This window comes from Canis lupus, chromosome 29 (assembly GCF_048164855.1).
Source record: "Canis lupus baileyi chromosome 29, mCanLup2.hap1, whole genome shotgun sequence".
NCBI lineage: Eukaryota > Metazoa > Chordata > Mammalia > Carnivora > Canidae > Canis > Canis lupus.
Window position 1 is genome coordinate 25,276,958 of NC_132866.1, and position 27,866 is coordinate 25,304,823.

General features: G+C 53.7%; 1 protein-coding gene and 1 pseudogene across 8 annotated transcripts in view; one reads left to right on the top strand and one right to left on the bottom strand.

The window, feature by feature from the left end:
* Window positions 1-27,866, top strand: part of SH3PXD2A (SH3 and PX domains 2A) — a 234,684-nt gene that overhangs the window by 148,451 nt on the left and 58,367 nt on the right. For 6 of the 8 annotated variants that reach the window (XM_072805451.1, XM_072805455.1, XM_072805457.1 and 3 more), the window contains 2 exons: window positions 4,366-4,394; window positions 23,477-23,521. In XM_072805451.1, coding sequence (XP_072661552.1) covers window positions 4,366-4,394; window positions 23,477-23,521 — 74 coding nt within the window. Of the gene's footprint in view, window positions 1-4,336; window positions 4,395-23,476; window positions 23,522-27,866 lie in introns of those variants that run through there. The other 2 variants (XM_072805452.1, XM_072805458.1) reach the window with 2 other exon arrangements.
* Window positions 10,233-10,298, bottom strand: LOC140621255 (U4 spliceosomal RNA; annotated as a pseudogene).

A 27,866-nucleotide genomic window follows, 5' to 3' on the forward strand; every position in this document is an offset into this window, starting at 1 on the left:
CTGCTCCCTGCCTCTTGCCTTGCACTCTTCACTGTCTACAGCCCAGCCCCTTCACTAGAATGTCTATAGAAGGAGTGCAGCTGATCTCACCAAGAGGAATTAAAGTAGATAAAAAGGGGGAAAAAAAAAAAAGCTAACCCACCTGGGGTGCCAGTAGCATGAAAATGCACCACCTTTACATCTTGTGGTTTGGGGCCTAGAGAGTAGGCCACTCTGGAATGTTAAAGACATCCGATAAGTGAGTCCAGGCACGCAAGTTCCTAGGGGTCAGTGGCTCCCTGATAATATGATTGTTGCCAGATGGGCCCCGTTCGGACATTTAGTGGTAGAAATGGGCTTTTCCCAGATGGACCCTGCTCGGCAGAGAGCAGGGCTTGTTTTGTGTCTGTGAAAGCCCAAAACTCTGAAAATGAGGCTGGAATTGCGCTGCTTGGTACAGTGCTGCCAGCATCATGGTGAGGGCCAAGTTTCAACAAGCCTTTGCCTTTGGGTAGCCACTGAGATGGGGTCAGTTCTAGGTATGAAATACTATATAAGAGAGACAATTTATGGCATTTTCTGGGCCAGGCACCATGCAAGCCCTTTTATGCATCCCTAAATCTTGAGGTACTGTTATTCTCCTCATTTTACAGGTAGAGAAACAGACGCTTAAGATGACCACCCGGCTAGCAAGTAGCAGAGGGTTGAACTGGGCTCTGTCTGCTTCCAGAACCTGTCCCCTGCATCCTAGAGGCAGGGCCAGGGGATGAACGGTTTATATCCCAAGATTATGGGGGACAGGAAGAGGGTGACTCTGGAGTCCCTGTTGAAATGAGGGAGGGATATGGTGCTGTGTTGGAGGTTCTCATTCCCTCTCCCCCAGCCAGGCCAGACCTACAGACCAGAGGGGGTCCTAACTGTCCCATTTTGTCTGGGATTTTCCCAGTCTGACCCCCGGAAGTCCCATGTCCCAGTCTGCCTGGAATGGCTGGTTACTGTACCTGGGGTCTTAGTCATCCTCTGTACCAATTGCAGAGAAGGCTGAGTGGCCTGATGGAACCCTGTCAGGACACAGCCTGGGAGCCTTTGCAATTACATTAGCTTCTGGCAGCGCTAGAGGGAGACTGGCCTTCCCCTCCCCTCTGGCTTCCTGTGGCTCCTGAAATATAGTGATTCAGCAGCAAACTAGAAGGAGGTTAGACTGTGACCTACCCGAGTGGAATCACCCGTGGGGTGGGGGCTGTTGGCATCAGCTCAGAGCAAGAATTGGACCAAGGAGGGGAAGTGTGGGAGGGGATCTTGAGTTGTTAGGGAGCTGAACGCCAGCAGAGCGTTCTGTAGTCCTGCCCAGGCCAGGACTGACTGTAGGACAGCTGGAGGGGGCATGCCCTGCCTTCCCCAACCATGCCCTGATATGTGAGGGACAGGGGAGTCCCAGCCACTGGATCCTTAAGCCGCTTCTCAGCATATTCAGCAGCTGAAAATACCAAATGGCTTTGCTCAAGGTGCCCAACCAGAAACCTGCTGGAGGTTCCCTATCAGGGCCCTGCCCCCTTGGACCAGGGGCAATCCTGTGAAGGATTCCTGTGTTGGCCACTCCCACCATTCAGTGGGGGCCATCCCCACTGCTGGGGAGCCTCCACTCCATTGACCTTGCGTTTCTCAAGGGGGAGCCCCCAGGGCCTGGTGTTCCCCTCCCTTCCTTGTACCCATGGTTCCAGGGGAGGATTTGAGCACCATAGCAAGACCTAAATTCTCAGTGCCCAATCCCAGCCTCGACCCCACTCATTGTGTGACCTTGAACAAGTAGCTTTGCCCTCCTTGCCTGTCACCCATGGAAGCCACACCTCCTACAGGGGGAGGTCCAGGTGGGAAGGGCTGATACTTTGGTTAAAGGACAGGCAGGCCAGGGATCTGTCTGGAAGCTTCTTTGGCACCGCAAGCAGAAATATTTCTTAGCAGTGGCTGGGGTCCTGATGGAGATGATGATACAGGGACTGCAGTGCCCCCTGGGACCACTCCTGCCTACCTGCCAGGGTTGTCCTGAAGGAGTGGAGTTCTCAGCCAACACTTGGGATGCAAATGATGTGGTTGGTTGGGGTGGAGCTCCACGTCAGAATTTGTAACCAGCTCCCTGGATGATCCTATTGAATAACCAAGCTGAGTATTCCTGACCTGGGCATGGCACAGAGGAGCACCTGGGAATTATGTCCCTCTCCCACTCCCAAGCCTCAGTGTGCTCCCCTGTCACCAGATAATGACCTGCTTGACTCCCCTCTTGGTGCTGTTGATGAGCTCAAAGAGAATCCTGGGCAGCTGGCAGCTGCAGAAACAAGAGAGGAAGGAGGTGGCTAGCACTGAGGAAGCCGCCCTGACTGGACCACTGGCAGCCAGTGGATGGTCCGTGGGCCATTGTGGTCTCAGGCCCAGAGGGCCTCTCCTGCAGGAGCCGCAGCAACATAGTAGAGCAGGGAGGGACAGCTCCTTTTCCAGGCCTCCCGCCCTCTGCAGAAAAGCCTGAGAAATGAATTCCTCCTCGGGAGTGGCAAGTCTGCCGGGCAGGACTTGGCCACCATATAATGCTCTCCTCTCCTTCACTGCGAAGTCTCCCCACAGTTGAGCTTCAAGTGGCCCAGCTAGGTACTCTGGGACACAGCCTCTCCTGGTCTTCCCTTCTGTCCTAGGGAGATGAGAGTGCCTGGACTGCCAGCCAGGTTGGGGGTGGGGGGATGGTGCAAATGGGAACTCCCCACCTTCCTAACTCCTTTTGGAGGCAACAGATTCAGCAGATCCTCCTCCACCTGATCCACCCTGCAGTTTCCATTCTTGCAGGTGGGTCATGCCACTGCTCTTTCCCAAGTTGGATGGGCAGTGGGTGACCCTCTTTTTCATCTGTAAAATGGGCATGATGGGACCTTAGTGTGGATGTGAGGGTTGGAAGAAGCATGGATTACTAAGGGAGTTCTCCAACTAAGATGGGCAGGTAGGGGGAAGGTATCAGAAATGCAATTTCCTGAGCCTCAGCCCCGCTTTCTGATTCACTGGGGTCTGAGCCCAAACTTAAGAAAACTTAGGAGCCTAGGAGAGTCAGAACCCCTAACCCTTTGATGTGCAAACAAATCACTTTGGTGCTTAAACTCCCCCAAAGCTCAGGCTACCCCCCCTAGACCTCCGGAATCAGTCTCTGGGAGTCTCCATGAGGTTGACTCCCTTTCTTGTGAACCTGCTGTTCCTTTCTCCACAAAATCATCTCTTTCCAGCTGGCAGACCTAGCTGGCTAGTTCACTTAGACCAGAGTCCAGCAATTGGCATTTTCTTTGATCCCCCAGGGAAAATAAAGGCATTTCCTCTCGTCTCCAGATAGATCCCCAGCCAGCCCCTCGTGAGCACTCAAGGAACCTTCAGCGTTTCAGAGGCCTGGGACGCTCCCCTGAGGATTGGTGGAAGGGAGCGGTGGTGGGAGGGGCCAAAGGCCGGACCCAGGGCAGGGTTGGGGAAAACAGCCTGATCCTGAGTCTGGAATTAATCCTTGTTGGAGGGCCAGCCGAGGCTCCAGCCCGGGGTAGCTCAGCGCAGGTTAACGGAGGCTGGGAGGTGTTGAGTTGTTGCCATTGACGAGATTTGAACCCAATACTCAGGAGCTCAACCTCCATTCCTACTCTTCGCAGCCTCGCAGTTACCCTTGTACTGTGCGGTGCCCTCGCTCACGGCTGCTGAATCCCGAGATTCCCAGTCTTTGACCTTAAAGGGTGAAACACCTGTCTGTTCAGTATTCAGCCTGTATATCCACACCTACACCGGGCCCGGGGCATGTCATGGGAGGAGTCAAGCCACAATATGACCTCAGGGAGCCTCGGGTCTAGGGCAGGGGCAGACTTTAATCCAAGGGTCACGCAAATCTGTAATTATGCAGAGGAGCGGAGGAGGTGGGGAGGATGTCGGGCTAAGACACGCTAAGGAGGTGACATTTCAGTCGTGAGTTGAAGTCTAAGTGGGCTTGAGCAAGCGGTGCAAAGAATTGGGAGACGAAGCGCTGCAGGGGAGGGGAGTGGGCGCCCGGGGCCTCAGTTTCCCTCTTTAGGAAGGGTGTGAGAAGCTGCCCCGCCCACCCCCGGCCGCCCGAGGCCCGGGGAGGTGCGGGCTGAGCCCCCTCGGGTCGGCGGGGGGGTGCGGGCGGGGCGGGGCGGGGCCGGGCTGGCGGGGAGCGGGCGAGCGCGGCGCGCAGGGTGTGCGGCTGCGGAGCGCGGCTGCCGGGCCGCTGGGATCACATGAGCGGCGGCGCCGGGACCGACCGCCCGGCCCGGGGGCCCCCCGCAGCCGCAGCCGCGCAGCCCCGCGCCCCTGCCCGGCCCTAACCATGTCTGTCTGTTGTTGCTTCTTTTTCAGAGACTATGGCGGTTCCAAGAGGAAGTCAGGTAAGGCAGCCTCCGGGCGTCCTCCCCTCCAGCCCCCCTGCGGCCTCGCGCTCGCGCCTCGGGGTCCTGCAGAGGACTTTCCGGGGGCTTGTCCTTGCGGGTCGGCGTCCGCTCCAGGGCCCCTGTCCCCAGCCCGTGGCCCCGAGGCGCCCTGGAACTCGCACTTTCTCCTTCTCCCACCGAGCCCCTGGGGCTGTGCCCGGGCTCTCCCCCCCGTGGGAGTGCGGGGGGGGGGCGGGGAGGGCGTGGGGGTGTCTCGTGAAGGGCTCCCGCAACGCTGGCAGCGGCCCTCCCCCCTCCGCGGGCTGCGGTGCGTCTTGCTGGGCACTGCTGTGACTTGTGGGGTCCTTGCGGGGTTGCGGCGGTGATGAGGGGGGTGACAGCCGCAGGGTTCTCCCCGCGCGAAGGTGAGATCCTGGACAGAAAGGGGGGTCCTGCCTGGGCGACTGCGAGTTTTGAACGCGTGCAGTGCAAGCCTTTTCCCTTTCCCCCAGCTCCGAGCGTTTTCTCCTTGCTGCGGGGGTGGGGGCTCTCCGAGGTGGCAGCAGAGACCGGGATGGGAGGGAGCCGACCGGGCCCTGGCATTGGCCTGACAGGTGCCAGGGGCCACCCCGAGTTTGCGTGGGGAGTGGGGACAGGGAGAGAGGCGGGACAAGTCCTGGGACGCTGCGTGCTGGGCGCTGTCGGCAGGGGTCAGAGAAGGATTCTCTCTGGGTGGGGAAGGCGGGGTTCTGCACGTGCCTGGGTGTGGGTGACGCATAGTTCATTGGGGGAGGGTGGTCCCTAGGAGTTAGGGCTGTGTGTGTGGTGGCAGCAGACTTGAGCGATCTGTGTTGGCATATGTGTTGCTCATATTTGTGGGGGTGGTGAGTTATGGGGATGGGCAGCCATCTGGGGGTTCTAGCCCTCTGGGATGTGGGAACATGTATACACACGTGGCTCACGTTATTGGCTCCCGTGAAGAGATACCTGTTGAAGTGCCTTGACCTGTGGATCAATAGAGGAGTGTGTGTGCCCGTGTATGATGGATAGAATTTGAATTGGGATAGGTGTAATTGTATGTAGTGTGTTTCTATGGGTTGGCATGTTTTGTGTGTGCAAGTGCTTGCTTATATGACAATTGGGACCGGGAAAGTTGCATCCTGGCTTATGTATTGGAGGACATGTGTGCATGTGGGGTTGTGCATGTACACACATGGGTCTTCGTAGTTGTGTGCCGTGAGGGTATGTTTACTCCTCAGGGTGCATAGGTGTTGAGTGTGTGCCAGTGTGTCAGGGTGTATCTAGTTAAGAGTCTGTTCATGTGTGTTCGTGTACACGTTTGGGAGGTGTCTAGTGTGAGAGAAGATGTGTGTGTGCATGTGCCTGTCAGCTGGGCAGGGGGTATCTCAGGTATGCCCACCCACCGGTGCAGAGGGGGTATTTTCTGTGTGAGCAGGAGGGTGAGGCTACATTGTGAACCTGAGGAATCGCATATGGCCCCAGATGTCATTTGCAGCCAGAGCCCCCGAAGGGAGAACTGGGAAAGAGGGGCACACTTGGGGTTGCTTCTGTCACAGCCCCCAGCCCCAGCCCCAGCCCCAGCCACAGCCACAGCCCCCTTGCCCGGGCCTCCCCTAGCAGCTGAGCCTAGGTTCAGATTCTGCTCTACGTGACCTTAGGCAAGTTTCTAAACTCTGCCTCAGTTTCCTTATTTTCTTTAAAACACAAATGACAATCATATCTACCTCACACGTAGCAGTTTATGTGGAATAGTCCCTACAGTAGTAGGGTAACTACTGTGGAAGCTTAAGTTTGTCATCAGTACTTTCTGAAGCCCTGGGGCCTTGGGCGAGTCCCTCCTCTACTCTGGGCCTCAGTTTTACCTCTAAAAAGTCAAGGGCTGGACCAGATAACCTCTCAGGTCTGCCGAACCCACATCTCTGAGGTCAGGTTCTTTGTTGCTTCCTAGATAAGGCAGGGCCCCACCCAGGCTGCTTCACCCAGGGAAAGCCTCCCCCGTGTTCTCTGCCTTCCACTCTCAGGCCAGGAAAAGGATGGATCAAGAAATTTAATTTACATTGGCTTGCTTATGATAATGGCCACTTAGTGTCATGGTTAGAAGTGCAAGCTCTGGAGCCAGACAGCGGAATATTGAGCCTTGCTTTTCTCCTCTGAGGCCCTGGGCAGATTTCTTACCCTCTCTGTGCCTGTTTGCTCTTTTGTAAAATAGGGACAATATTCATACCCACCTTGTCATGGTTAATTTTAACATGTGTCAATAGTGGTCCATGGGGTTTAGATATTGGTGAAGCATTATTCTGAATGTTTCTTGTTAAGGTATTTTGTGGATGAGATGAACATCTAAATCACTGGACTTTGAGTAAAGCAGATTACCCTCCATAATATGGGTTGGCCTCATCCAATCAGTAGAAGACCTTAATAGAATAAAGGCTGACCTCCCCCCCAGAAGAAGGAATTCAGCTACCACACTCCCTTTGGACTTGAACTGCAACTCTTTCTCGAGTCTCCAGCCTAACCATCCTACCCGCCAGATTTGGGCTCACCAAGCTCTCATAATCACGTGGGCCAATTCCTTAAAATAAGTCTCTTTATATATATACACATCCTGTTCTGTTTTTCTGAAGAACACTGACTAATACACACCTCATGGTTCTAATGAAGACTGTACAAACTAACGTATGTAAGCATGATAAGAATACTGCTTGCAATCTAGAAAGCTCTCCCAAAGTGCTAGCTCCTATTTTTTAATGAGCATCCCCTGTGGGCTCACGTATGTTTCACGAGAAAACGTCATGTATGTTTTCTCATTTGCTGCCCTGAGACCCATTGCATATGGGCTGTGGGATTCTCGTTTTACTGATGAGACACTGAGGCTCTGAGAGGGTGGCTGCCCCCAGTCTGGCAAAGTCAAGAAGCTCATACATGCATGAATGAAACTGCAGGTCAGGACAGAGGGCTCACTCACTGTAGCCTCAAATCAGAGGACATGAGTTGGAAAAAGGAATAATTTTTCTGGTTGGGGGCAGAGAACAAGCAACTTTGGTGATTAAGGGTCAGCACTTGTGTAAGGTGGAGCAGCAGGACTGAGCATGGCTTCTTTGGAGACCAGAGACTTCAGCTGACCTGTATTGAGCAACGGCTGTAGGCTGGGTACTGTGTCAAATGTTGTGGTTACAGGGATGTTTTTCTACCCTCAAGGAGTTTGCAGTCCTCTTAGATGAACTGTATGTATAAGAATGTCTTGTTAAAGGAAGCAAGGAAATGACATGGTTACCTGAGGAAGAGTAATCCAGGCCAAAGGCACAGCTGGTGCAAAGGCCCTGGGGTGGGAGCATGCCGGCCCACTCAAGGCATGGCAGGGAGGTTTGTGGCTGGGATGAAAAATAGTGGAGGGCAAAGTGGTAGGACGTGAGTCAGAGAGGTAGCTGGAGGTGGGGAAGCAGCACAGACCATGTAGGGCTTTGCAGACCCTTCAAAGGGTCTTGACTTTCACTATGAGTAAGAGGAAGAGCCATTAAGGGGTTCTAAGGGGGGTGAGGGGCATGATCTGACTTGGATCTCAGGAGGAGTCTTCTGACTGGTGAGTGGAAATGGACCAGGAGAAGAGATAGGTGAGAGGCCATGAGAATTCCAGCAGCAACAGAGGGTGAGCTGCTGTCAGTGTGGCTGGATTTCGATGATTGCATGTGGGCCATGAGGGTTCCTGGTGGTGCTGGGGGGCAGCAGTCAGCTCCGCTTGCCAATCATGTGACCTTGGGCAGACCCCTCCAGCTAAGCTCGGCTGCCTCACCATTCTGTTGTATTGGTCAGGGTTCAACTAGAGAAACAGAACCAGGGGAGCTCCATGTCAAGAGATTTCTTGCGGGCAGCCCGGGTGGCTCAGTGGCTTAGCGCCGCCTTCAGCCCAGGGCCTGATCCTAGAGACGCAGGATCGAGTCCCACGTCGGGCTCCCTGCATGGAGCCTGTGCCTCTGTCTCTCTCTCTGTGTGTCTCTCATGAATAAATAAATAAAATCTTAAAAAAAAAGAGAGAGAGAGATTTCTTGCAAGGAATTAGCTTCTGCAATGGTTGGGGTTGGCTTTGCAAGTCCAAGATCCAAGGGCAGGCCAGCATCATGGTCTACAGGTGAAATTTCCTCCTCAGTGAAGCCTTGGCTCTACCCTCAAGGCCTTTCAGGTGATTGGCTCAGCACTGCTCCCCTCCCCAAAGTATCTAGGATAATCTTCCTCAAAAATAATTATGGACTTTGTCACATCTGCAAAAAACCTTCCCCAGGAACACCTAGAGTAGTGAGTGAGTGGTGAGGTAGCTGGGAACTGTAGCCTAGTCAGGTTGGCACATAAAACTGGCCGTCACACCTATAAAATGAAGTTGTCAGAGCAGCCACCTGCATGCAGCAAAGTGCAGAAGGTTCCAGGAGGTGATGCAGTGAGGGGGCTTTGCGCCTGGTGGTAGGGAGGGCCTGTCGCTAGTAGCTGTGCTTGGCTTCCTTGGTGAGCTGAGAAGAGGCTGGAGCAGGCTCCCCAGAGCAGAAGGTTCTCCTCACACCTAAAAATTTCAAGACCCAATGCCACTTTCTCGCTTCTGGAAGCTGCATTTCTCCACAGCCTGGCTGTGGAGTTCCAAGCTTCGCCACCAGGTGGGGGCAGGCGGCCGCGGATTGCGGAGTTTTGTCTCGGTCCTGGATTGTTGCCAGGCAGGGGGCCTGATGCGCCTTCCCTTCCAGCAGTCCTGTTGTGAGGACCTGCCCCCTGTTTAAATGCAAATGAGGTTACTCAAGAGTGTTGCAAGTTCTTTTGGGCAAGTGTTGATGTTCCTCCTGAAATCCTGTTTACTTTATCCTTTTCCTTGGAAGATTGGTGAGTTCAGGCCGGCTTCCATTTCACTGATCATAAAATTTGCATTACTGGATGAGTTAATGGGGTGGGTGTCACTCTGGTGAGCGCAGAAGCATGGTGCTTGAAGATAAGAGCTTAGGTTTTGGGGTTAGATGGGCAGGCTTGAACCCCAGCTCTGCCAGGTGTTTGCTCTGTGACTGGCAGGTTGCTTAACCTCTGACCCTCATGGAAAATGGGGGTAAGTATAGTGTCTGTGTCATTAAATGTAAGGACCAAAGTAGCAGAGGTCCTGGCACATAGCGAGCTCCCAATGACAGCAGCTACCACTGTTACTGGTGTGAGTGTTGATAGATCCTGGAAAGAGGAGAGAAGTTGGTCTTACCTTTGATCTGTGAGTTAAATGACCCACTTGAAGCATTTATTTTCATTTTCAGAGCCCTAAGCCTGGCCTCGGAGGAGATAGAAGCTAGACCTAACCACTTCTGAGTAGTCTGTTGAGTTAAGAACCCGGATCTGGAGCCAGGGTACTTAGTTTCAGATCCCAGTCCTGCCAGTTGTGTGGTGTTAGGCAAGTCCTTAACTTCCCTGTGCCTCAGTTTCCTCGTCTGTGAAATGGGAATGTTGATACGACTTCATCAGGTTATTTGAGGCTTGAATACCAGTTACTGCCTATGAAGTGTTAACTCCAGCACCATGCCTGGTACAGTAAATGCTCACTAAGGATTAGGCCATTTTTATTATGAATAGGAGGCAGTGCCATAGGGATCCAGCTCTGAAACAGGAGGGACCTCTAGCTTTGCTGTTTGCCCCCCTCCAAAAAGTGAGCCCTCTCAATCAGATAGGAGAAGGTGGGGTGTGTGCTGTCTCATAATCGCTGGTAAACCTTATAGCAACCAGGGCGGACGGATAGTCTTGTCTGCATTTTATAGACCAAGGTAGGTAAGGAACTTGGCCCAGGTTACCTAGCCAGGTACACACAGGATTTGCATCTGGCCCTTCTGTTAGCAATAATCATGCCTCGGATAGACCTCATTGGCTAGAATACTGCCATTGCACAAGGCTGAATCTGGCCCTTCTGATCCAGACTCTTCCGCTGACATCTGTTCCATCCTGAGCCAAGGCCCAAAGGATCCACAGGTGGCCAGGACTTGGGTTCTGAAGGCCTCTGGGAGGAGGATCCATAGACAGGGTTGGGGGCTACCCCAAGAGAATATCACTGAAGTGTCTAGAAGGAACTGACTGGTCATCAGGGATTCTTAAATGGGGGAAAGGTTTCTTTACAAGGTGTGGCAATTATTCTCTTTGTTTATCTTTGTATGAATTTGGTTTTTAGTAAAGTAGATTTGCTTTAAGGTCCAAAAGTACAGGCTACTAGGAAGTGTGTCTGCCCCCCTCCCATAGAGGCGGCACCTAAAGGAGGAGCTCTGCCTGTCTCAGGTGGGAGTGGGCAAAACTAGCCTCCTGCTGGCCACACCACCCTGGACCCTGGAGTGAGGGCCAATGTGATGCAAAGAAAGTGGGTCTATAAGGCCTCTGGGGCTGTCCTCCTCCAAGATGAAGCCCCCACCCCACCGTAGGGCAAAGAGCAGAGTGAGCCAGGCCCTGTCCGGGCCCCAGGCCTGACCTGCTCACTGGCCACCGAAGGAAGGGGACAGACACAGCAGGCAGCAGCAGCCTTCACTCCCCTCCAGAGCACAGCTTGCCTTGCGCCTCTCATTTCTCTCAAGAGATTGCTGGTCCCTGGCTCTGTGGAGCTCAGGGTTCAACTGAGAGACCAGGATATTGTCAAGGACTCATTAATGAATGCAAGACAGGATAGGTTGTGATCCACAGGCTTTGGGAGTCAACCAGAAGGGAGCAGGGCTGGGCAAGATGGGGGAGGCCGGGGCTGAGCAGAGGGGTGGGCAGCTGCCTCCAGCCGGAGGGCCAGGCACCAGCAAGGACTCAGAGGCTGGAAGCAGGGTGAAGAATCTGAGATAAGGAGAGTTGTCCAACCCCTATTAGGAGTGGAGAAAGGGCTGGGGGAGGGAGGGGATGACGGGACTGGAGTCTCAAAACGAAGCTTTGGAGACTCCATCAAGCAAGACTTTTCAAAGCAATTTCCAAAGCTTTCTTGCCTGCCCGAGCCACCCATCCTCAGACGAGAAAGGCCCAGGCTGCTTGGTGAACATGGCCAAGATATTCCTGGCACCCTCCAACAGCCTGTTCCAAAAGTGGACGCGTCCCGTGAAGGCATCGCCTTCTGGCACATCTCACCCGGGCTGGTGTTTTTAAACAATTCTTAGTTTTGTGGCTCCGGGTCCTCAGCCTGATGTCACCCCTGGAGTTCAAAGCCAACTAATTGGAAATGAAAGGAGTCTGATTGACCTGGCAGCTCCACAGCCAGCCCACGTGGCAGTGATGGGATGGAGAAAGTGAACATGCTGCTCACGTGTATGCATGTGCCACCACTCCCCCAGCCAGAGGCAGCGTGGCTGCACTGCTCTGGTGGCCTGGACACAAGGCACGGCTAAGCAGGCACGCAGAGGGCTCCTGGCATCACGTGCCTCACCCCCAGGTAGTCTTGATTCCCTTGGCCCTGCTTACTTAGCTTTGCTTTGCCCCTTGCTCCTGTACCCCAGCTTCCGCTACCAGGAAAGCAGAAGGATGGCCCTGAAGGGAACAGCAAGTATAAAGGCTGGAGACGTGCTTCAGAGTCCTCAGCCTGCTCGCTGAAGGACAGGCTCCAGGGCCCTGCCCAGACCTTGCCAAATCAGCATCTCTGGGGGTGGTGCCCAGAATGTGCAGTGTTGATGGACTCTCCAGGGATTCTGAGATGAAGCCAGGGATGAATCTGAGGTGGGTCATCCTTTGGGTTGATGGTGGTGCAGTGAGGCTGCCCAAGGACTGGCGCCCTCATGATGCACCATGACTGAGGCTGGCCTTGCAGGTACACTCCGCTGTCTCTCCAGTAAGGGGAGGGGGGTGGGCCACCAGGGGAAAGGGGACCCATCGGAGGACAGAGAACACTGGCTGGCCCAGCAGTCAGGGCTTGGAGAATGGCCGAGGGGCCTCCCCCACCACTGGCCTCCCTCCGGCCTCATCAGGAGGCAGTGATGAGACTCGGTCTGCCTTTTCTTTCCATGAGGTTGTCTTCTTAGGGGTAGGAAACACCCACATTGTGGTCCAGCAAAGAAATGCTTCCCACCGCAGCCCTCAGCCAGAAAATAATGTGTTCCTCACTTCGGCTTTTTGGTTTATAGGCATGTGACAAAAGAGGCAGCATTTCCAGTAATGATGAAGCCAGTGGAAAAAAAAAGATTGGGGGAAATGTGCGTTACTTATTATTTTAGCACCTTTTTCTGATCTAGAGTTACTTTGTTTAGAAACAGAAATGTGGCGTGTGTAACTTAGTTGGCTCATGGCATTTTTATAATTGGTCAGTACTGAAATGTGAAGGCGGAGAAAAATTTTCCAAAGTTTCAGTAAAAATTAGACGTTTGCAGGGGGAAAAAAAAAGTTTTTCCCCGACTCTTTCTGCTTTGCCCCCTGGATCTTGCCATTGCCACGCATGACCCAGGCAGCTGGTATGAAGATGTCTTTGTTAATGTGAGAACTGGAATCTTATATGAAGGGAACTGAGCCGTGTCAAAGTCCCATCACCTCCTGGTGCTCAGAAGGAAGAGCAGTCACCTCTAAGTGATCCTTCCCCCTGGCACTGCTTCTGGGTAATGGGTGCAGTGTTGTAGGAAACCCCTCCGGCACGGGTGGGGGGCTTGCTTTCCCCTCGTGTTGGATCGGAGTCAGGGTTGGGTGCATCACTGTACCTCGCAGAGGGGTGAGGTCCTTATAAAGCTGTGATGACAGATGGTGACAAGAGGCCAAAGTAAGACTGTACATTGGTCCCCTGGGGAAACCTAGGAAATCTGCAGATTTAACACCGCTTGAGGCAGATCTCTCAGGATAGGACAAGTTCCTCTGGTCTGTCAGCCCCCTGCCATGCATCATCCTCCCTGGAGCCTAGTTGTGCCAAGAGCCCTCTCGCTTGCATTTGGTCACGGGATTGTAATGATTAGGGCTCTTTCTTCAACTTCATTGATGACATTGGTTGCTCTCTCTGCTCTAAATACACAGCTTAATCGACACTGGTGGCAGCTCTCCCCCGGGGCAGACAGGTAGAGGGAGTGCCTTACAGGCCAAATCTATAGGAAGCGGTTTCTGAATGGATGCCGGTACTGGACTTCCTTGCTGGGATGAGCTGGTTCGTGCCAGACCTGTAGCTGACCTTACTGGCTCTGCCTTCTAGATTTCTCTAGTGAACATGCACACACCGCCTCTGCCTGGCCCTGCAGTAGAAGCTGTGAGGTACCAAGATGGATAGCATGAGGTCCCTGTCCTCAAGACTGTCAGTTGGGTGAAGGAGGTAGGAAAGCAAACAGCAGTAATGATACAACATCCAAGTGCTGTGGCGGAGGTGGGGCTGAGTGAGAGGGAGCCTGCCCGTGGGAGGCACACAGCCCTGCCTGGGGGTGCCGAGCAAGGCTTTCCACCCAGGCTCACTGAGGTTTTTAAATGAGTCAGCCTGGAGAAGAGGGAGAGCGGCCATACAGAGGACATCTGGCCAGTCTCAGCATTAGCAGTGCCACGTCTTCTAAACTGGGCCGAGGCTCGTCCTCCATATCTCCACCGTATCTCCTGGGGGGCACTATTTCAGAGATGCTGTTGCAAATGGCCACTTGTTCGCTAAAGTTGTTAAAACTTAAAAAGCTCTAATTATAAAATTAATACGTATGTCTGTGCTAGAGAGAACTTGCTTCATGGGCCACCTCTGACCCTTTTGTTATCGTGGTGAGGACTCTGGCTTCCAGCTGTCTCTTGGGGGACACATGTCCTTGCCTGTGAAAGGAGCATGGATATGGATTCTATGCAATTCCAGGGTCATGCCCATCCTAGCCAGGTGTTCGGCACCTAGACACGCTCATTAAATATCTGACTAATAGACTGATCGCCACTGGGGAAAGGCTCTCCAGCCAGGGAGTCTCCCCAGTGGTTGATGAGTGACCGTGATTGATAGGACAGAGAAAAAGCAGCCCTTTCATATCATAGGTGAAGACCAGGGGAACTCATTTTCTCACACTTACGTAATGAGCCAGGACAGAGCACTCTGGGTACCGGTCTCAGTCTCCTTCCATTGGTCTCCTTCCTGGCTTCTCCTGGGGAGAGAAGCTCAGCATTAGCCAGAGATCCTCAGCTCTGGTGCCAAAGGGTTAACTCTGTGCTCCCCGGAGAACTCACACACTCCTGACCCTCCGCTGTCCTCCAGGCCCTCTCAGTTGTGCCTTCTGGGAATAGCTCGGTCACGTGTGAACCAGATGTGGGGATTTCCCAAGCAGTGATGTGTGCGCAGGCACACACACACACACACACACACGCACGCGCATACACACACTCACACTGCTCCGTTTACGTGGCATCTGAGAGCTCAGGGGATTGGTCCAGACCCACGCAGAGCAAGAGAGGGATGGGGGTGAGGAGAGGCCCAGGCGTTGCTGGCACACACCATGGGGGGATACTCCAAGCCCTGCTGAGCCCTGCTCCCAGCAGACATAGATAAGCCGGTTGTTCTTGCTCAGATTCCCATTTCCTGCAACATCCATCTTGCCATAGACCATATTGGTTATGGATAAATTTTTTTTAAAATCTCTTTGACGGGCTTTACAGCAGATGCTCGACCAGACCCCACTAGGGATGTTTTGCCGGGCCTGGGGCGGGGGGGGCTTTCTGTGAGTTTCTCTGCCTAGCACAAATGAGTCTTAGGGTCTTATTCTGGCCTGAGAAGGCCTTTAGGTGGCTCAAGAGGCAAAACCTGGACCAGAGAATATGCTGGGCCCTGGGTACCAAGAGGACCCCAGGGCAGTGGGGTAAGCCAGGCCTCAGTTTCCCCACAAAGTCATGGGACTAAGTATAATGAGTATGCACCCTTCCATCAGCCACTGAAGATTTACTGGGCATCACCTACTATGTTTGGGGTGCTGTGAGGATGCTGATAGGGTTAAGAGCCTGAAAGAACTTCAGATCTGATAGGAGAGACTCAACAAATTTGATTAAGCACCTACTATGTGCCAGATACTTGCTAGGGCTACAGCACTAGCCAGACATTCTGGAACCAGCTGACACAGTCAGTGAATGATATAGAGATCCTGCCCAGGGCAAGATGAGGGAGGTTGGTAGACCTTGGAAAGTGGGTCGTCCTCAATGTCAGTTTGGGAGTGAACTCTGCCCCTAGCCCCTGCCCCCTTGTCCTGACCTGAGTCCCATTCTAGTTGATAGCACTCTCCAGCTGTCATTATGAGTCCTGCCCCAAAGGAAGGTCTCATTACAGATGTGAGGCTTTCAGGACTCTGCCCTGCTACATCACCCCCCACAGACTTTCACCTGAGGTGCAGCCTGCTGCGTCTGGCCTCTGCCTGCCCTCCAGTTGGGTCTGGGCAGCCCTGGGAAATGAGGGTGTACTTGAGGTGCTGGGCAGATGGATGAGGGAGCCACGCTGCCTCCCTCCCAAGCCCACCTGACTCTTGACACAGACAGGAACGCCTGGGTAAATATTTGCGCCCCCATGCCCCAAGCTTGGAGACATATGCTAGAGGGTCAGTTCATCATAGCCAGGGGCGCCCTGCTGTGCACATGGTAGATGCTCATTAAATAATAGGAAGCGAAAATATATAAAAAGTAATAATAACAGGCAGTTGGTTCATTGATAATCTGATTGCAAGAGTCCAGCCTGGAAAAAACAAGACATTGGACTTTTTGTGACCCCGGGATGGGAATGTTGGTTCTGGGTCCATTGCTCTTGACCTCTATCACTCACTCATGACTCTTGTGGAGACTGAGCCAGGGAGACAGACGGACCAAGGGGCTGGGGGCCAAGGGGCTGGGGATCTAGGGATCCTGCAGCTGCTCACCTCATCCCGCTTCCCTGGCCCCTGTTTCTTCTGCTGCCTCATCCTAACAGTTACTGGCTCTGGCTGGGGGAGCTGGTGGGTGGGGGAATTGGGAGGGGGGATAGCCCAGTTAGTGGGAGAGGACCACCAAGGCAGACCACCCCAGGGAGTGGGGAGATGGCTGGGATCCTGGAACTGGGAACAGTGTTAAGTTTGTCTCTTTTCTGCACACCACCGCCCCAGCATGGGGAGAGGTGAGAATCTGAGAACTGAGGGGGAGACCCAACCCACGGGGCTGCTTGGGGTCAGGCAGCAGCTGCTGAGAATGGGGCTCAGAACCCCGCTGGCCTCCCTGCCCGGCACCCATCTGTCCTCTGCCCACCCACGGCTCCTCTGGCTAACCTCAGCACCTGTCATTAACCAAGAGGCTTGGGGTATTTTCAACAGGGTGGAGGGAGGATGGCAGACCTGCCCCCCACCCTCTGGCAGGGTAGCCCCTCTCTGGGCAGCTGCAGAGCTCCTGGGAACCCCTCTGCCCACACCCATTGGGGCTGGGCTCTCTCTTTGGGGCCCCAGCCATGGCCTAGGTTGCCGCCCTCGGACCTAGTCCCTCAGGGGTTATGGAATGGCTCCAACCCCCACCCCACCCCATTCCCCACCTGAGCAGGGAAACTGACTGTGCAGCTCAGTGGCCTGAGGGTCAGAAGTACATTCCTTCCCTGGGTTGGGCTGCCCCCATGCAGACTCTGGATTCCAGGAAAGGCAACTCCTGGGGAAGGAGGCAGACCCCTTCTTATTGAGAGCAAAATGAGTAAGAATATGGCTGCACGTCCAAAGGGAAGCCTGACAGAAATAATGAGCCTCCTTTGGCCAATGGTGGGGGACAATCTGGAGAAGGAAGTCCCCTATTGTAGGCCCCTTTATTCCCAGTTCCCAGCCGGCTAGCCTGCCTGGGCTCAGGTCTAGCTCAAGTCTTACTATTGGGCCTTAGGGAGAGGTTCACTTTTTACATCTGTAAAATACAGATTGTTGTGAGGATTAAATTAGTGTTCAGAAAATGTTTAGCACAGGGCCTTACATGAGTGTTAGAAAGTGGGAACTGGGCAGCCCGGGTGGCTCAGCGGTTTAGTGCCGCCTTGGGTCCAGGGCCTGATCCTGGAGACCCGGGATCGAGTCCCATGTCAGGCTCCCTGCACGGAGCCTGCTTCTCCCTCTGCCTGTGTCTGTGCCTTCTCTCTCTCTCTCTCTCTCTCTCTCTGTGTCTCATGAATAAATAAATAAAATCTTAAAAAAAAAAAGTGGGAACTGGTATAATTTTTCTAGCCCCAGCCCTGCCACTTGCTTGCTGTGTGATCTTAGGCAAATTCCTTGCCCTCTCTGGTCCTGAGTCCCCACATGCTCCTTCTAGCTTTTTGGATACCACCAAGAAGCCAGAAATGTTGGTAGGGATAGGACCTGGAGACAATGGCTGGTCTTCCTATTTAAGATTTGCTTTCTATCTTCCAGATGATACCTATCAGAAATCCAGCCCTACTAAATTTATTCTCGAGTACTTCTATTTATTTAGTTCAAAGTTCTGTGGCCCTGAAACCTCAGACCCTCGGCAGAAACGGCTACATAATTATGGAGCCTCTTGTTCATATATGATTAAAGATTTCAAATGAGGGACAGAAGAGCATTAAACCGAGCAGAGGGCCCTTCTAAGTGTGGGGCCCTATAGGATAGCCTGGATCCCATGTGCCTGAAGCTAGCCTAGCTTTGGAGGCTGTGAGAGTAGGAGGCAGGGCCAGGGGTCTGAGCTGCCACATTGACTGCTCCAGTCCAGGGGCATGATTTTGTTTTCATGCCCTAAGTGTTTATGATGAGCTGGAGGCTGCTGCTCATTCTGGATCAAGTGCATGGAGTTGATCACGTGAGTAGGAGCTCTCATGCCTTACCATCGTACACTTCCAAACTTGCACCCATGTGGCTTGGGGTTGGAATTCATGTTTGAATTATTGCTTGTTTTCTTTCTTAGCCATCTTAATTCACGCCTGCTTTTTTCCTGATGGCGTTCATATCACTTTGACCCTCATGCCCCTGTTTCTGATGCTCGAAGCACAGTGACCTATTTCAGGCTCCCTAAAATGAATGTATCATGTAGGCCAAACTACTACTTCTTTGTAAAGGAACTATTCTTTGCAAAGGACTGTTAGCCCTGGAAGGTTGCTATAAAGATCTGAGCTCCTTGCTGCCTGTGACCAGACAGTGCCTCCAAAAAGGAGTGCTCCACTCCTGCAAAGTAGCACCTCTTGATACACCTGGTAAGTGACAGAGCTAGCTGCTTTCAGGCCCTAGTGAGTTGATGGCTTGAAAGCAGTGGCTGAGTTTCCCCATGGCTTAATCAAAAAAGAAAAGAAACATGGAGCCCATAGGAAACCCAAGAAATCCAGCCCTGTGAAAAGTTTAGTTGTATAAAAGGAGAAGAAAGATTAGGCTCCAGCAGATCTGTAGAACCCAGTTCAAGGAAGAGGGAAAAAGGATAGAATTCCCAAGGAGGGAGAGGTCTTGAGGGCTCGAGTGCACCAAGATAGTGAAGAATGGAAGGACATGGAGAAGACAGGGGTGTTCATTCCATTTGGGGCCCCTGGCAGGGTCTCTGCATCTCTCCACCCAGGGGTCCCCAGGCAAGGTCTGTGGAAGCCGATGAGGTGAGTGACCCTGTGCCCTGGTCCCCTGAGCCCTTGCTTGGCTTTCACTCTCTGAGGAGTTTGTACTGCTGGCTGCTCTCCTGTCTCTCCCACCTGGGCTCAGAGCCCACTCTGGATTTATTAGTTTGAATGGGTGGGACTTGCTTTACACCAGAGCAGGATTCCTGGAAACATGGTTTGAGACTAGATTTTGGCAAATCCATCCCACTTCTCAATGCTGTGGAGTAGCCCAAGGTTAAAAGAATCCATATTAGGAACCAGTCCCTTTCCTAACTTCGCTCTATCCAGGTGTGTTCTCATGTAGTACTTGGGTGTATGTTGTCTGGAGGGGGAGGGGGTTCCTTCAAGTCAGGGGCACCTATGCAATTGTTATTTGATTTCTCATAATCACCTGTACCTGACAAGAAGCAGGTTCAGCATCTAAGAAGTATCCTCGGGTCACCATATTTGGCCAGGACCTGCAGGCACCTGGTTTTCTAGGACCTGGCTTCTAGCTGATCTTGCAAGACGGAGCACTGGCTGTGGCGGGGATGGGAGTGCTATGGGAGGGCCAAGGGAGGGAGCTTGTCTCCACGCCTCCTGCCTTCCGAGCACACACTCCTTCAGTCCCCAGCTTGTCCCTGTCACCCACTCCCTCTCTCTGTCACAAGGGCCTCATTCCTCCCCTTCCCAAACCTCTCACAGGCCATTGCACTCTCAAAACAACCCTGCAAAAAAGACGAGGTAAGTATTTTTATCCCCATTTTACAGAAGGAGCAGAGGCCCAGGGATAGGGCTAAGTACCCTAGGCTCAGGGAGCTGAGTGGCAGGGTAAACACCAGAACCAAGATTTAAAAAGAATTATTGCCTCAGTTCTCTGCCTTCTATGATTCTTGAATTAATTGCTTTTTTCCCCTGAGTTTCCATATATTGAGCATGTGTTTAAGTGGTTTTCCTTGGAAAGGAAAGTGGTCAGTGTCTCTAGAAAGATTCGTTTCAGCTGTAGAGCATTTGCACAATGGAGACTAGCAGGTTTCTGCTGGAAGAATCTAGTACATCACACAAGGACCTTGGCTATTGTTAGGTCCAAATGCTTGATTTTTACAGATGGGAGCATTGAGGCTCAGAGAAGTCAAGCCGCTTGTCCAAGGTCACAGAGCTGGCTTTCAGCAAAGCCAGTTATGCAGATTCCCAGCCTGGAGCCCCTCAGTTTCCACTGCCTCTGACCTTGCTCCATAAGACCCTTGGTTCTGTCACCAGGGGAGGTGGGGAAGAGACAGCATGAGAGCAGGAAACGGTTGGTTTGTGTGGGTCACAGCTGCTCACTTGGCTATGCCTGCCCCTCGCTCCCTCATCCCATCCCTCTGTCTCTGCTTTCCCAGCCCAGAGCCAGCAGCCTTGTCTGCCTCCTGGCTGGAGGGCCAGGGTTTGTGAGCCAGGGTCTCTCCTCTGTTCATTGTAAGGAGGCTGGGGGTGGGATGGGGGGTGTCCTTCCCACCCTGGGAGAGGGCTTGCTCGGGTGGGCTGAAGACAAGGCACTGCAAAGCGGGAAAGATTTGGGGTGGGAGCAGCGGAACTGGATTAATTCTGCAGATCCAGGGAACTGGAAAATAAATCATGTTTTTAAAAAGACAGGCTCGTTTCTGGTCCACTTCCCATTTTCCTTTGGATAGTGAAGGAAAGGCCTGCTTCTGGGGGGTGACGGGGGTGGGCATGAGCTTGGGTTGTTCCACACTTAGCAGTGGGGCTCAGTTTCCAGAGGCTGAGAGATTTTTTTCCTGTCCTGCTCCCCACTGCCTGCCCAAATGCCCAAACCCCAGGGGCTGGAAGAGCATCAGACCCTTCAGGATGATTATTGAAAAGATCATCCAGGCAGCATAGACCTTATGAGCATTTAGTCGAGGTGGGCCAAGGGCCCTCACTTTTCTCTCCTAGGATTTGGGGGTACCTCCGATGATGAAGACAGCAGCTCCCCCTCTCTGACAGCCCTCATCTTCTAGCATGGGTGTTGGCAAACCACTGCTCATGGGCCAAGCCCAGCCCATCGTGTAGTTTTATAAAGTTTTATTGGCACTCAGCCCAGTCACTATTCTACAGATTATCAGGGGTTGCTTTGGTACCACAACAGCAAAGGTGAGTAGTCTTGACAGAGACCACATGGCCCCCAAAGCCTGAAATGAAACATCGACTCGGGCCCTTTATAGGAAAAGTTTGTTAACCCCTGTTCTAGCATAACAAGTCTTCCTGGGTTCTCCAGGCCTGAGCCAAATAATTTCTCTTGGCTCACTGAAAGAGGTTAGCATTTCCCACAAGTTTTCCTTGTGAAGAACCCAAAAGAAACCAAAGTAGAAGGTGCACAAAGTAACAAAGCCAGCAGAGATGGTTAGAGATGTAGACCCTCTTAGCTGGGTCGGCACAGGGCTGAAGGGGGCCAGAAGACGGGGGGGTGGGCCTGGCACTGGGCCTGCCAAGGTGGTTAGAATGGCCTTGCGGGTGACAGCCCATCTGGCCACATTTGGGGTACAGCAGCAGGGATTTATGGTCCCAGCTTCAACCTTCAGAGGGCTTGCTATGTCTACCTTGTCTCAGTCCTATCAGGACATGAAAAGTGGGCCAGTATAGCTCTTTTTGCCCAAGGAGGCTTCTGGCTGCAAGTCCTGATGAGAGGCTCTGGCTACAGAATTTGTGTTTCTGGGTGCAGTCTCCCAGAGTCCCTCAACCCCCGATCCCAACTGACCTAGTGTTTGGGGGTGTCTACAAGAAGGCATCCCTGACCGGGTGCCAGTGTTTTCTTGGCACATCCAGTATCATATCAAACACTGTCTGGTTCTCATCCTTGCTCCAGGAGTATGATTTTCCTGGTTCCCTAGGGTTAGTTTGAACCAAGCTCACAGGAGGTGTTGCCCATGGTGGCTAATAGTCATTGAGCACTGACTGTATACCAGGCACTATGCTGGGCACTTACTGCATATTACTTCATTAATCCTCATAGCTACCTAGAAAGTAAATGTATTGTCTCATCTCTATTTGTACAAGTGAGGGAACGGGTTCAGGGAGGTTAAGTCCCTCAAAGGGGAGAATCCACAGACTCTAGAGGCCTTGCTAAAACCGTCTGCCCAATCCCCTCTCTTCTGGTTTACGGTGAGAGCTAGAAGGGCCAGGCTTCCCAGTTCTGCATGGGGAAGCCAGGCTACAACTGGAAGGTGACTTGCCGAGCACAGGAGAATTAGGTGCTTTAGTGATGGGTGGTATCCACTGGTCGCCTAAAGTCTGTGGCCTCACATGAGATGGACACTGTACTAGCTGTGTGACCTTGGGCAAGTTACTTAACCTCTCTGGTTCATTTTCCTCACCTACGTGGAGGGAGTACCACATCATTGTAGGTTTATTCTGAAAAGCAAATGAGTTACTGTATGTAAGTGCTCAGCATGATGCCTGGTGTATATAGTAAATGCTACGTAAACTTCTGCAGCTGTTATGGTTACCTTTACTATTTGTTATGGGGTCAGGCAGCTTTCCTGGCCACCACTGGGTGCCTCTCAGACTTGCATCTCAACATTTCTTTCTTATGGTCCCCACTTCAGCCAACACTGTGCTCCTTTGGAGGCGATGAGAAATTCAGCAGAGAAAGTATCAGGCTGGTCCCAGACCTGGTTCCATATCTGGCTCTGCTACTCTGCTTGTGGGAATTTGGGCCAGTCTCCTCCCCTGTAAAGTGGGGCAAAAAATGCATGCCCACGTGAAGGGATTGTCATAGGCAGTAAATAAGTCGCTGTATACTATAGGTAGACTGTCAGTGCTTTTTACATGTTGACCCTCTGATATTCTAGAATTGTTTACACTGATTAAGCTGAGAGCTTTCTGCCTCATAACACTACTATATCACATCTCACAACATTCTTTTAGATTCTTTGACTTCCTCCTCTCTTGGCCAGAGGACAACTTCTAACCTCATTTCACAGATGAAGAAACTGAGGCCCAGATCAGACATGTCTGTCTGAGCCTGGGACAGAGCCCTCATCTCTGATGGTCACTAAAGGTCCCTATGCTTCCGGGTTGCAGTTGGGATGTTATGAGGCCTCCTGCCATTCTGCCGGGATTTGTCTTCCGCATTGGGTAGGGCTGGGGCCTGGGCTGGACAAGACATCAGAGCCCAGTGGTGTGGTGCCCCAAGACTGGAGACCGGCCTCCGGCTCTCTAACCCTGATGTTCGAGGTTCCAGGTCCACGCTGCTGAGCCCGTTGGCCTGGTGAGGATCCTGAGAGCCACCAGGCCCTGTGGGGCCAGCCACCCACCCACATGACCAGAGGGAAAGGTCCAGGCTGCTTTCTCCAGGCAGTGATAACCCGTGGGCCCCGTTCCAGGCAGGGATTGTGTAGGATCCTCCGCTCCAGAGGATTCCTGCATTTCGGCAGACACCTCATTATCCCCGTCCCAGCCGGCTGTGTCCCAGCCTCCGTAATCACTCGGGCCCACGCCCAGCAGCCAGCCCGGGGCCAGGAAATCACTCCCCGCCCCTCCCCCGCCTTCCGCCGCCGCCCGGAGCGGCGCCTGTAGCCACTCGCCTGGTGGACCTCCTGCCTGCCTAACGGTTCTCTCTCCTCCTCTGATTCTCCTCTCCCGCTGCTGCTTGCTCTCGGGGGCTCGGAAGTGTGGCTCTCCAGCTGGGCTGAGTCTCCCAAGAAGGACGCGACAGGTACGGCCCCGCGTGCATGTGTGTGAGCATGTGTGTCCCGGGCGTGCACGTGGGGGAGCCGGTGCCCACCGGCCGCTGTCCGCATGCTTCCCCGCGACGCACGGCCGCCCTGGGTTGGCACGCCGGCCGTCCCGGGGCCCCCTCTTCTCGCCCTTCCGTTCGCTGCCCTCCCTGCCCTCCTTTCACCCCTCTTAGGCCTCAGGTCCAACCTTGGAGCCTTCAGGGGGTGATGACCACAGAGCCCAGCGTGTAAACCAACACACTCTGGACTCGGGGGTGTGGCTTTGTCCCCGGCTCTGCCAAGTCCTGGCCGTGTGAACTTAACCTCTCTGAGCCGAGGCACTGCCACCTCCCAGGTGGCACTCAGGTGAGGGTGAGGCTGCTGTCTTCTCTTATGTCAGCTCAGCTGGCCGTCCCGAGGTGGGCCGGCCAAGGAAGGTCAGCCTCACTTCAGGCAGTTGACCTGAGGCAGAGAGCTGAAGTCTCAGACCCTCCCCAGCCTGGTTTCCAGTGGTCCTCACCGGGGAGTTGCAGCCTGACGGGGAATCCTGTGACTGACAGTTGCAGCACGCCCCAGAGCGTGGAGCTGCCTCTGCCTCAGTGGCCTTACCAGGCTTTGGGCTGCCTGGCCCCAGATGGGCCTTGGGGTCTCGGGCCTGTGCCTTGTGTCTAGACAGAGCTGGGCCAGGGGTCAGGGGCTTTCCTTTAGCCTCTGGTCTTACTGGACAGTGGCAGAGAAACCTAGACAGCAGATGGTGGCATGCAGGATTTCCAGAAGGGTCTTCTAGGAGCCCTCCATTTCTGAGAGTGCTACCTGACACAGACACCCACCACCACCGCCCATTCTGCCCAAACCCAAGAGCAGAGTTTCAGACTGGGGAGTTGGGGATGAGGTAGAGGGTCAGAGGTCAGGGGGTGGGCCAGCCCCAGCAGTCAGCCCAAGGCTCAGTCCCTCCCCACCACAGCTGTGGGCAGGGAACGGGAGATGGACTTTGGGGCAGGGGGCAGGAGGAGAAAAGCACCAGGCAAGAGGACCCCTTGCCTGTCCCATGCTCCTTGCAGTCATCCTTCTGGTGGTGTCTGTGACGAGGACCTGGGCCTGACTAATCACTGGGCTCCTGTCCCTTTTTCCCCTCTCCATGAGCCAGTGATCCAGAGCCCACTTGGCCCACAACAATACATTTTATTCACGAAACGTATAGCCTGGCCGCCCAGGGGCCTATAGAGAAGCCGGCAGGCCAAGTCCAGCCTGGGAGGAACCAGTTGTGAGGGGCTAGAGGGACCTTTGGTGGGATGCCAGGGTTTGGGGGGGTCACTGAGAACATGGGGAGCCTGGAGCAGGGGCCACCACAGGGCTTGGCTTCTCAGGATGAGCCCAGCTGTTTGGAGTGAGAGGCTGAGGGGAAGCAGTGTGGGCTGGGGAAAACCAGCCAGACTAGGAGTTCAGGGCTGGAGTCTTGGGCAACCCGCCAGCATTCTGGGCCTTGGTTTCCCCATCTGGAATGTCAGAGAGTACATGAGACAGGAAACTCAGAGGTAAGGGGCTGACGTGGGGGATCCTTGTAGATCAGAGTCCTCAGGCTGCTTAGCCTGGCATCCTCCCCAGAGTGGGCCCAGGGGGCTCTGATCTGGCTCTCCAGCTGGCAAGTATCCACTGCCTGCCAGGAGGTGCGGTTTGAGAGAGGCGTGTTTCAGGGACACAGCCGCAGCCACCCTTTTCCTGGCGCCTGTGGCCCTTGCCTTGAGCTGCCTGCTGGTTCTGAGGCTGCAGGGGAACCTGAACCCCTTCTGCTCCTCCCCAAATCTCCCATTTCCTGTTTGCTTTATAAACACTGTCTACAGTTTACATAGGGCATTAACCCTATCACCTAGTTCCGGGCACAGAACAACCCATTGAGGGTAGGTACTGGTTGGTGTTGTACCTGTTGACAAATGAAAGCTCCAGAGAGGTTAAGTGTCTGCCCTGGGGTCACAGAGCTAGTAAGGGCAAAGCGGGACTGGACCTCAGACCCTCCAACTTGAATTTTTTTCTTTCGCATCATGAATCTCAGGCAGCTGAGGCCAGTGCCATGTCCTATGGCACCAGCCCTGGGGCAGATACTCTCATCAGGAAGACTCCTGTCAAAAGCACATGGTAGATTGGGGCTAAGTGCCCCCACAAAATGAACACCATACCTGGAGTAAAATCAGACAGCTCCTGGAGGGTCAGAAATGGTTGGTAGAGTTGGGGTTGGTGGAAGAAGGGAAGGCATTCCAGGCAGGGGGGCAGCTAAGGCAAAGGCTTGGAAGTAAGAACCCACATAGAACAGTGTGGTGGGCACATATTCACTCTATGTGTTGAACACATATGTTGAATCCTGAATGCTGTCTGGAATGGGGGAGTTATGGGTCAGGGGACTCAGATTGTCAGAAAGAATTTAGCCTTTATTCTGTAGGCAACAGGGACCCATTGAAGGGATTGGAGCAGGGGACTGACTTGGCAAAAGCCTTGTTTAGAAGTTTAAGTTGGCAGCCAGCGTCAGGCAGGAGCCAGGGGTCCATCCAGGTGGTAGCTGGAGGAATGCAGGTGTGGGGAAGGGCTCCGGGAAGTCTCCAGAGTCCTAGCACATCCAGCCAGGGGCTCTGAGTAACAAGGGGCCCATCCCTGGACGAAACTGGTACAAGGTCCCCTCCCAACCTGGGAAGGGCTCTCCTCCCTAGAAGGGGTTCAGCCCTTCTCCCTGCCTCTGTCACACCCTTCCTATCTAAAGACTAGAGGCTCCATCCACTGCCCCTCCTCCTCTTTTGGGCTGACTCCTCCAGCCCCCAATTTTCCAGGCCTTGGCTGGGAGGGGATCCAGGGCTGCCTCTGTGGGATGACATCACCCACCGGCCCGCCTGCCGAGTGGTTTCTCATCTGGATACCTGCTCCCAGCGCACGCCGCACGCCTGCCCGGGCAGCCCTGGGCAGGCAACATCCTGAGAGGCAGATGCCAGAAGAGGGAGCTGGGAGCCTGCATGTGCTGGGGGAGGGGAGAGCAGCCAGGAGGGCACAGTGTCTGTGTGTCCATCTGGCCATCCCACAGCCTTTGGAGCCTCCTCCAAGCAGTGCCACCGCTGCCTTCTGTGCTTTGGAATCCCTGGAGAACATTCTCTTAACTTTTCTACCTGTGTCCCAAGAATGTCAGTCTTCAGAAAGCTTAAGCCAGTTTTCCAAGAGGCTGGGGGGGGGGGGGGCAGGGGGGAGGCAAGGTGGTGGGAGCAGGATTTTTCTCCTCTTTGAATCTTGCCTCAGATTTCCTTGGATTAAAATAAACTGAGGTCTCTTCACTCCCCAGCACCCCTACTTGTCCTCTAGCAACTTCTGGCCACAAACTCACTGCTTCTTGGCCTTCTGTGCCTGTTTCCCCATCCCCCCTTTCCCCTTCCATAGTGGTCTACTTTTCCCGAGTGTCAGAGGTGAGGCCCTGCCCGGTTTATGTGTAGTGGCTCAAATCAAGCACTCTGTTCATCTGCCTGCCCATTTGTTCATTTCATCCATTCATTTTGCAAACACTTAGCGAATGTCGGCTCCCTCGTGGGCCCTGTGGTCTGCTCCACAGACGTAGCAGCAGTCAACAAGAAACTGGAACGCTCCAGTCTTTATTAAACACCAACTGTGTGCTGAGTGTGTAAAGATAGGGTGAGGCAGGCTCCCTCTGGTACCCAGGGATCAGTGGCTCTCTGCAGGTGGCATGTGGCAGAGAAGTTCAGAATATGAGTGACCCCATCTGGTGGGTGTGGGTTCAAGCCTCAGCTGTGTGATCGATCTTAGGAAAAGTGTTTAGAACCTACCACACAGGGTTGCTGTGAGGATCCAGGGAGTCAACAAAATGATGCGGTCAGGTGCTTGGCACAGTGCTGACCCTGAGCGAGCACCTGAGGGTGTGCTGTTAATTGTTAGTATAATCCGGACTTTTGGGGTTTGGAAGCCCTCTAATCCACTGCAAACTCCTCTTTTCTGGTTGTATCCTGAGTTTTCCTTTCCCACAAACTGGGAAGGGAGCCCCTGCATCTCACAGGGCAGGGGTTGGGCCTTTTTGTGCTAGGTTCACTGCAGAGGTGCTCTTGGCCACAGAGGCCCTGCCTTCCGCCCAGGGCACAGTGGGAGGTAGTCTCTGTCAGCACTGTGCCCTGTACTGCTGCCTCTGCTGCTGCCGTCTGGCTAGCAGGGCAGGCGCAAAAGCTGGCCCCATCGGAGTGCAGAGCGGGCTGGCCCTGCTGCCCAGCTGTTGGTTGCATTTTTGCCTGAAATCCGATCCTGGCTTTGGTGGAGCAGCCTGGGGCTATGCGTGTGCATATCCATGTGGCAGGGCTCAGCAGGGAC